General features: G+C 46.3%; 1 protein-coding gene across 1 annotated transcript in view; it reads left to right on the forward strand.

Annotated features, from left to right (window-relative positions):
- Window positions 1-9,975, forward strand: part of COL20A1 (collagen, type XX, alpha 1) — a 55,566-nt gene that overhangs the window by 11,923 nt on the left and 33,668 nt on the right. Inside the window, exons 9-17 of the mRNA XM_009326892.1 lie at window positions 467-631; window positions 1,988-2,160; window positions 2,825-2,954; window positions 3,489-3,634; window positions 4,960-5,083; window positions 5,558-5,697; window positions 5,913-6,042; window positions 6,565-6,707; window positions 7,827-7,959. Of these exons, the coding sequence (XP_009325167.1) occupies window positions 467-631; window positions 1,988-2,160; window positions 2,825-2,954; window positions 3,489-3,634; window positions 4,960-5,083; window positions 5,558-5,697; window positions 5,913-6,042; window positions 6,565-6,707; window positions 7,827-7,959 (1,284 nt within the window). The remainder of the gene's footprint in view (window positions 1-466; window positions 632-1,987; window positions 2,161-2,824; window positions 2,955-3,488; window positions 3,635-4,959; window positions 5,084-5,557; window positions 5,698-5,912; window positions 6,043-6,564; window positions 6,708-7,826; window positions 7,960-9,975) is intronic.

Genomic DNA, 9,975 nt, shown 5'->3' on the forward strand with positions numbered 1-9,975 from the left:
CGCTCTTGAAATGCAATGTGATGTTCTGATGAACAACAGAGTCTCTGTGGGGAGTGCTGGTACCTCATAAATATAAAATGGTTATTTATTCATTCGCTCATTCCCTCATTTATGCCAACTGCCTCTTAGGGTGAAAAATATCTACCTTCGTGGTAGCAAAGCCTGCAAGTAATGAGGAGGCAGGAAAACAGAAGAAGGATTCACTAGACTGACTCTAGGCCACAAAAGACCTTCTGAGCCCACAGAGTTGAAAGCCCTTCTCAGGCTGGACTGAGGCTGTTGCTGCAGGAAAGCTCAAGGCCATTCTCAGATACCACCACCCCACTGGAATGACTGGGAGGCTCTGCTTGGAGAGCAGGATGATGGTGGACGCATCCTGCCCCTGAACAAACAACACAGAAGCAGGAGGCAGAAGCTGCTCCTCTCTGGGGAGTTTTCTCAGTCTTGTTCTCTGCTCTGGTTGCAGGGGTGAAGAACGCGGACGAGGCAGAGCTGAAGCAGGTGGCCTCAGAGCCTCTGGAGCTCACAGTGTACAACGTGCTGGATTTCCCGTTGCTGAGTTCTCTGGTTGGCAAGCTCACCCGGGTCCTGTGCACCAGGATCAAAGAGAAGAGCAACAAGGAAAGCGCAGGTGAAGTGAAACCTCCTCAGTGAGGGCTGAGCTTCCTTCTGCTCACCATCCACCTTCCTTGCCATCAGGATTGACCCTTTCTCATACCTTTCCCTCCATGAGCTCCACCACCCTGCCAGCACCACCTAACTCTTCTCCTCCAGTGCTGATATCCTTGCTCAGCCCTCTTGCTGCCTGACAACGGTCCTTGCCACGTCAATGTTTTGGCCAGTTTCTCCTGTGATCGTTGTCTTCTACAAGAGCCTCTGGATGCAGTTCTTCCACTGTCGCTCCATTGCAGACTCCCTGCTGTCTCTAACAAGTCACAGAGAGATGTTACCTGTAGATGTTTCCATTCTGATGCTCTTGGTTTAGTTATCTGCTTTTGGCCTGGGAGCCAATACAGGCAAGAGCCATTCCTACCAGGGGTTTGGATAACTCTTGGATATAATCACCTAATGACAATAACTACAATTGTAGGGAAGAGAGGACTTCTTTTCCCTCTTCCATTATCATATGGTGTGATAAATACGTTGTAACCATTTCCTTTTCTGAGTTTCTTCCAACCAAGAGGAGGCAGAAAAAGCAAAAGAGCTAATTTGAGAAGATATTAGGGAGTGTGTATGGAGGAAATGTGGAGGTAGGAAGAGGAGATGATAAAACATCCAAACACATTTTTTTTTTCTCCACACTTGACTTTAAATGATGGCTCTCCAAGGAATTTTCAAGTTAAAACCAAACAGCCTATTTCTTTCCTTTGCTGGAGAGCAGCTTGTATGATGAACAAGAGAGTGAAGAACCACTCCAGATGTTAGCTTAGATCCTCAGGAGAAATATTGTGTACATATTTCCATCTCTCTCTGCTCTAAGATTGGCCTAAAGAGAATGGAAAAGTCTAACTTTCAAGCATAATTTTATTTTAATGCTCTGGAGATTCATATAAATAAATTGATTCATCCTTATTAATTTCTACTTGTTTGATATAATTAGACATTTTTCAAAGGTGCAGATTAGGCTAAAGAAAGATGGGCTGCCCAAAAAAGAAACCCAAATAACTTCTGCTTGTTCATTTTGATAAATTTACATGATTGAGGAAAGCTGGGTCATCTTTTGGATACAGGCAAAAATGCAGACTTGTGTTGAAAAAATATTCCCAGCACCCAGCAAAACACACAGCCTGTTCTCTACGGAGTATTTATATTCTCTGAATGCCCAGTTCTAAAATACTTATTTTGGAGCAGTTTAGAAGTTTCTATACTCGATAGGGAAGGAGACTGTAAGTTGATTTGAAAAATGTCACTTGTATTTATGAGCTGGAAAGTACATTTGGCATGAGAAGCCTGAATATAAGACAGTAACTGTGTTTTTAATTCCTAGGTAGCACTGTGAAAGATATCCCTGTGAACACGGGTCCCCAGCTGAGCCCAACTGACCTTAAAATATCAGCTGTGACCTCTAAGAGCATGCACTTGACCTGGAGTCCTCCTCTGAGACCACCAAAGAAATATCGGATTGTGTATTATCCGTCTAAGGGTGGTATCACCAAAGAGGTGAGAGACCTTTCTCTGAAGATCTGAGACTGCAGTGTCTTCCAGGTGGTGGCTGAGAATTTAAGTAGACTTGAGTAGAGAAAGAGATGAAGGTAGAGGTGCAGTTCTTGTAGGACATCAGCTAAAGCCAGAGATGAAATTAAATGCACACTGAGTGTAAATGAGATCAGCTGATAAGATGACAAGATAGAAGAGGGCATCAGATAAATACCGTCTTACTAGAAATACTGTAAGCCATGCCGATGCTGATTTTTCTCTTACGCAGTGTTATCCCCTCCCTAAAGCATCTGTTTTAACTCAAAGAGGACACGCAGGTACACGGGGCTGTCCAAAGATGCTCATCTGTGATGGATATGACTTAGAAAAGCAAATCCAAACTGTTGATGGGTTTCCACTGATTTCAGCGGGAGCACGATTAGAGTCTTGTGCTTGGTGTTTGTACACATCCCAGCCTTAGAGGACAGGAATGCTTATTGCCTCTTACCTCTCTGTTTTGGTGAGATGCTAGCTGGCACAAAATTCAGAGGGCAACTGGACTTTATGTTTCTGGTCACAGATCTGCCACAAAGATGCCACGCTTGCTAGGGAAGGCCAGTTCTGCCATTCCTTTGCTAAAGAGCGGCTAGCACCTCCCCGTCTTGACAGCCCTCCTTTGTGCTTTCAGGTCATTTTAGATGGAGCAGTCTCCTCTCTGCATCTTTCCAATTTGACCTCGCACACGGAGTATCTGGTGTCGGTGTTTCCTATTTACGACACAGTTGTTGGGGATGGGCTGAGAGGCGTCACCTCCACATGTAGGTCGTGAGTAGAGAGAATTATGCTGATGCATGGTTACGATAGGTGAACAAAGCTCTTTCTTTGCGACCATCTCAGACTGGAGCCTGGCATTGTATTTTTCCCCCTTCCTCAAGTTCAGCCTGTCTACAGCTATCCCCATCCACGGAGATGTTCAGAACTTGACCAAACAAGACCCTGAGCAACCTGCTCTAATTTGGCCCTGCTTTGAACAGCAGGTTGTACCAGAGACCTTCAAGGGTCCCTTCCCACCTATGTCATTCTGCAAAGGAGACCACTGTGTTGAGCTTCCCCTGACATGGCAGTAACACACCATGCTAGAAATATCTTGCAACCCCTTGCCACTTTTTTTATCCCTGGGCTCCAAATGAATTAAACCTATTCTCTGTAAAGGTGCAGCTCCACTGTGTTAGACGTGGGGTAGATGTCCACCAGCTTGCAGTAGCTGTTGCAGAGCCAGGTCTCCTCTGGGGTTTGAGCTGTCACAGACCTCATACACTGAAGATATCTTTCTGCCTTGTTTTTCCCTTCAGTGCCTTTGTCTTCTCCTCGCTCCCTGCGCGTCTCTGAGCTGAGCCACAACAGTATCAGGCTGAGCTGGAAGGCAGCCCAGGGAGCCACGCAGTACCTGGTGCTGTGCTCCGCAGCCCCCGATGGAGCAGAGGACTATACAACAGAGGTAGAGTTCATGAGAATAATGACAATATCGGTTTTTCTCTGTCTGGGCTGAGTTTAGTTCCAGCTCTAACCTTTGTGAATTGGTATTGTGTTTAAAAAAAAAAAAAAAGAAAGCGTTAGCATTATTGCCAGCAACATCTTTCGTGGAAGATTTTTTTTTTATGGTGTATCTCAAAGTGATTTATAACTGTGAGGGTTTCATGTGGGAAATTAAGGCATAGGGAGGGAACTGACTACCTCATGGGGCCCTGGAAACCCAGGCACTGAACTCACATCTCTGCAGCCCCAAGTGTAATTGCTGTATCCTTGAGGCTGTATGTAAATGTCTTTGCTTTGTTTATCTTGAAATGTTAATTGAAAGTTTTTTTGGGCAGTTTTTGCTGACCTCTAAATCCAGATGTATGACACGGCATAAGAATGAAACAGCGCTCGATGAATGGAAAATCCTTTAAAACATCTAAGATCCCTTTGTAATGCGTGCATTTTAATGAGTTCTCTAGAGTACCTGTAGGCTGATGATATGAATTAAACAAACAAACAAACAAACAAACCAGTAGTGGGGGGAACACGTATTGCCTCTTTGACTCAGATTCCTCCCCTGAATGCACAGCAATAGGAGAAATTGCACGATGGTTTTCAAAACAGAGCAATTAATGCTTATACTCTGCTTTTAGTGCATAATTGTGGTTTTTTTTAAGATTCGGAACATTTGAAGAGGGACCAACATTTAAAATTGTATTGTAGCATATTAGAACATTTCTGCAGTTACTTAACCTACATGCTGTGCAATGCTCTAAGGCTGTGGGATGTCTGCAAAACCAGCATTAAAACGTTCCCAGCCTTTCATAAAACTGTGCTCCGTTGTGTGCAGGCTCCTGAAAGTCGCTGGGGTGCATTTCTGCAGCGAGCAGACTGTAGGAGGAGAGCTGTGGCCGTGCTGTGTTAGCGGCAGGTGGCTGCAGCCCAGCTGCTCTGGGTCTGCTTGCAGCAGGCAGCTCTTCTGCAAGAGCTTTCCATGTGTCTGAGTGAAGTGGGATCACATCTCTCACATGTTCCCTGATCGAACCCAGAACACCAACAACAGCAGCAGCACCTCTGTATGAGGGACTTACACCTCTGCAGACCAGGGCAGGAGAAGGTGATGTGTACCCCCAACGTGCTTGGTGTCCCTTGGGAAGAGAGGCAGAGCACTTGACCACTGCAGAGCACCTACCCAAGTGGTGAAGTCCCCTTAGTGTAACCAAAGGGACCTTGACCTGCGTCTCTGTAAGGTCTTGCTCTGTTGAGGGCATTGGTGGGTACCCCAAAGCATTTCTCTATTGTCAGGTGAAGGTGGCCCAGCCTGAGGTCCTGCTGGATGGGCTGTCACCCAGCACGGAGTACTCTGTTGCGGTGTACGCAATGTATGGGGAAGATGTGAGTGATCCAGCCAGCATCCAGGAAACCACCTGTAAGTGCTGCTGCTGCTTACTGAGTTGTTATTAAACACTTAAGGCAGGAGAGACATGTTAAATGAGGTGCTTCCCATATTCTGCATGTGGCTTGTAAACAAGCTGCCTCTTCCCTGCCTGATCTTAAGCAAATATTGGTCCCGGAGGGGATCTCTAACTACATGGTGAGCTGTGAAAAAGGAGTGATTTTCCCCTGGTAAAAAAGGACTCCTGAAAGAGCTGTTCCCTGAGGTCTTTGTTGTCCGGGGAGAAAAAGGGAATTGTTTGGCTGTTTCTTCACCTAAAGCCCAGGTAGCCTTTCATGACGTCCCAGAAGCATGTATGGTAGTGACATAAAAAGAATATTTTCCTACATGGTGAATGAGTCTCTTAGTTGAAGGTGGGGTCATCTAAGAGCAGCAGGAGGCAACCGGTGGCATTGCCATTGTGCAGCCTGTGAAACCTCAGAGTGCTGTCACTAATTGTTGTTGCAGTGGCCTTGAGTCCTCCCAGATACCTGAGCTTCTCCGAGCTCAGCCACGCGTCCGTTCGAGTCAGCTGGGAGGCTGCGTCTCCGGCCGTGAAAGCTCACCGCGTCACCTATGTTTCTAGCAGAGGGAGCAACACTGGGGAGGTGAGCCCTCAAGGGGTTGGTAGAAGGAAAAGAAATTTGGGAGGTCAGATACTGCCCTGTTCTCCTTCAGCTGCATGGTTCAGGGAAGACTTATCTGCTGGCAGTGTTTTAACTCTGAAATGGGCACTTTGGATGCAGTTGCCACCCACGTGCTAACCCCTCTGCATCTGTCCCCACGCTCCTCTCCTAATACTCATACAACTCCTCCATTGCAGGTGGAGGTTCCTGGCACTGCAACATCCACTGTCCTGAGACCTTTGTCCTCCCTCACCCAATACTTCATCAGTGTCCGATCTATGTATGATGAAGGGGACTCCTTTCCAATTACCGGCAACGTGACCACCTGTAAGTAGGGAATGGAAATGCTTTTGGTCCCAGTAACAGGTGACAAAATTGGCTTGTGTGTGTCTGAACCGGGATGCTTTGAAGATCGGTCCCAGCAGCTTACGGCCAAAACCCTTGCACAACACCCAGATGACTGTTGTTCTTTGTGTGTGAATACGTCCGACTGTGTTATGTTTAAAATGAGGTGGAAGGAATAAAGAAAGGAAGCAAATGAAGAAAAAGCATGATGAATTGCTAACCTCTGTGGAGTGCCCTCCTAGCCTTCTCTCCTTTACAATACCATCGTGGTATGTGTCCTCTCCACAAATAAGATAATCCTCCTTAATTACCATTTCAAAAATAATTTACCCCTTTCTGTCCTGATGGCTGTTGTCATACGAGTCTGAAGAAGTGAAAGACAGGCTGGTCTCAGACATCTGCCTGGTTGATGTTTTGCTCCCCGACCATCTGCTCCCCACCTTGGCTCTGACAAGGCGCTGTCAGTGCCTGCGCTTCAGCCGGTTTTCCTTCTGCATCCCTCAGTAAAGGTCCCCCCGCCGCATGCACTGAAGGTTACCGAGCTCTCTGGGAACAGCCTCCGGCTGCAGTGGGAAGCTGTCGCTGCCTCCGATGTGGTTGTCTATCAGATCAAATGGAGCACAGTCAGTGGAGAGAAGCCTCAGGAGGTATGAACCCATGCACAGCTCTGGGGGGACGGGGTTGGCTTTGTGCCTGCTTGATGGCTCTGAATTCACCTGCAAGAGTGGCATAGGGAGGTGCAAAAGTATTCAGGTTAACGCACTCAAGAAATTAAACAGTTCAGCACGCAGCCGAAGGAGCCTATGGAATAAGACAGGGTCTGTCCTGGGTCTGGCTCTGTTCAATGGAGCTGTCACCTTGAGTGCTGGAAGCGGGCGGGACAGTGGGATGGCAGGGTTGGAGCCCTACTGGCTCTGGGAAGATTGCAGAAGTGTTCTGGAAAATCTCAAGGATGAAATTCAATAGGGACAAGCAGAAAGTATTAAGCTTAGGCAGGAATAATTAACGACAGGTATACAGGATGTAGAACAAATAGCTAAGAAGCAATTCAGTAGAAAAAGATCTGGGGTTGCAAAGAATCACCAGTCCACAATGTCAAGTTGTTGTGGAAAAGACAAAGATAATTCTTGAGTATTTATAGCTAGAGGTATCGCCTCTGAGACAGGTGAAGCAACTTTTGCTTTCCTCAGTGCTAGTAAGCTACTTTTGGGATACTGCTCTTCAAGAAGGATGAGGTCCAACTGAGGAGCATGCAGAGGAGGATGACCGGAGACAGAGCTGGTGCAGGGGGGGGCAGGGATGGACCAGGTGACCTCTTCCATCTCAAGCCCCTATTTTCAGTATGAGTGCAAACAGCAGTTGAAGTGGGTTAAATACACAAGTCTCATACAATGCTTCACATTTGGGCTGGAATAGGGGTGTACTGGGGCTTCTGTACCCAGCACATCTAAAAGCTGGAAACTGAGCAAAGGGATTTCATGCTCAGGGCATGTTGACTGCCTTGCATCAGAGCACCACATTGTGATACTGAAGTAGCTGCTAAATGTAACTGGGCAGCAATACATGGGCATCTACTCTGCATTAATCAGGGCTGGAATTTTGCCTTTGCTTAGATGTGTGTAACCCACAACAGTAGACTTTGTCCCCAAAGCCCAGTGCTAACGCATTTGTGCCTACGGGCAATCTGTGAGACAGACGCTTGGATGGCATGAACTAGCTTGGGGATGCCTGGGAACTCAACCGACTCATTTCTTCCCCTGCTGCAGCTCTCCATTGCTGGAAATGTGGCAACTGCTGTCCTGCCAGGCTTGCAGAAGAACACTGACTATAAAATATCCATCTGGGCCTATTACAAAGATGGTGCTCGAAGTGACACGGTTTCCGTTCAACACAGGACCAGTAAGTGATCAGTGCTCGATATCCACAGCCTAGGGATAATAAACAGGGCACAGGATGCCTCAGAACCCATCACTGACCAGCAGCTCAGATCTGGTCATCTTCAGCTTTGAAAACCCAAACCTGAATGTTTGAAAGTGGCTAGAGATATTTAGTCTTCCGTCTTAAAGTGTTCTGAATTTGTCCTGAGAAAAAAGGCTGGGCAAACACAAATAGGCTGGTGCATCTTATAGGCACCTGGTAACCCTTGCAATGTGTTTCATGTAGAATACATTGCTTTCCCCCCCTGCTTCTGTAGAGTGTATTGATGCAAATGAATTGGCTTTCTGTAGGGTGTTCAGCTGAATGTGTCACTGTGCTGCCTAATGGATGTTTCCTGTTAGTAAAATATTGCCTGTTAAGGAGGGTGAGGATTTCTTCAGCTACGTCAGTGCTGAGCTGCGCTTCATCTGAGGGCACTTACAAAAATGAGAGAGAATCCTGCAAGCCGACTCTGCCTGGAAGCATTATCTAAATCTCGCTTTGTACAGGCAAGGTTAAAAAGTGGCACTCCCAGAGGTCCTCTTAATTAATATTGCTTGTATAATGGCTTTGTTGGCAGTGAATGGAACGCAATTCATTAAACTACAGTAGTCCTCTCCTCCACCTCTCAGCTCTCAACCTCCTTTGCAGAATGAACTCATTTAGGCTGGTGTTGAGCTGATGAAGCTCAGAGTAAATGGCAATTGTGGAATAAGAAGGTCAGTTTTTATTAATAATGCATAATAATAATAACAACATTTGTTTATATAAAGCTACCTTAGGCAAGTACCTAGGAGCTGCATACCGACAAGAAAAAAATAAAAATGAAAGCATCCTATGGGTATATAATGATAAAGGGACAATTAGAGCTGTTTAGAGGCTTTGGAAAATGAATGGCTACGTTTTAAGCCATGAATTACAAAATGTCATAGAAGCTCCCTCAGCCCCACCGCAAATAGCATGCGATGGTGCCCTGCCAGGCATCTTTGAACAAGCCGGTCCTTGCTGGCGTTGGCACCCTGGTGGGACATGGAAGGCGATTTGACTTCTGCTTGTCAGCTGCTGTCCTTGTTCAGGAACAAGGCTGCCTTAGGGATGTCAGACTTTGCCTTGCTGCGTGAAGAAAGCAAAGCGCTCAAAGAAATCGGGTGTGCAGCTGGGCAGCCAGACCAGAATCTCAGTGCCTGGGTGCTGCTGGCCAGTTTGCATGAGGAGTCAGGACAGTGCCACACACTTCTCAGGGCCAATATTTACATGTGCAATCAATGTCTTTGATGGTGATTCTTTCTTTTTAATGTTTAAAGTAAGAAGTGCCCACAGGGAAGAAGTGGCACAGGAGAAGGGATGGATGATGATTTCCAGGAGGCAGTGCTGAGCTTGGGCAGTTCAGGGGAAACTTGTGGATGCCAGCAAGTTGAATAAGGCTTGTGCAATGGATGTATGGGAAGATGTGGCATTAGGCAGGACTCTGGGAAATATGGCTATGCTTCAAACCTTTACTGTTTCAAGCAAAAGCTACCATCTTGTACTGTGCAATTACGAGTGGTTAGGATGTCTAACAGGGTCAATCTACATGTCAGAGCTGGTGAATGGTTACTCATTCAGCTAGAGCATGGCAATCTCTTGTGGTATCTGGAAACCCCCAAACCCTTGGTTTGATTTTTATGAGCCCTCTCCACCCTAATTTTCATCATAAAATGAAATTCTGGGGGCTGAAACACCAACAAAAGCTACCTAGTTCTCCTCAGGATGGCAGACTTTGGGTTGCAACCTGGTGAATAACAGTGATCAGGCTGTGCTGAACAAAAACAAAAGTACATGTTAGGAAGAGTGGTTTCTCAGCCTCCTCTTTCATCATTGCTTTTCTCTTTTCCTCTCTTGGCAGCATCCCCTTATATAGGAATAGGTCAAGTCACGAAGTTTTTCTTAAAAACGTCTCAGTGGAATTTGCAAGAAACAGTGAAGTTTAAGGGCAGTGGCTGAAGTGAAACTCAGCAG

Source organism: Pygoscelis adeliae, unplaced genomic scaffold (assembly GCF_000699105.1).
Source record: "Pygoscelis adeliae isolate BGI_AS28 unplaced genomic scaffold, ASM69910v1 Scaffold286, whole genome shotgun sequence".
Lineage (NCBI taxonomy): Eukaryota > Metazoa > Chordata > Aves > Sphenisciformes > Spheniscidae > Pygoscelis > Pygoscelis adeliae.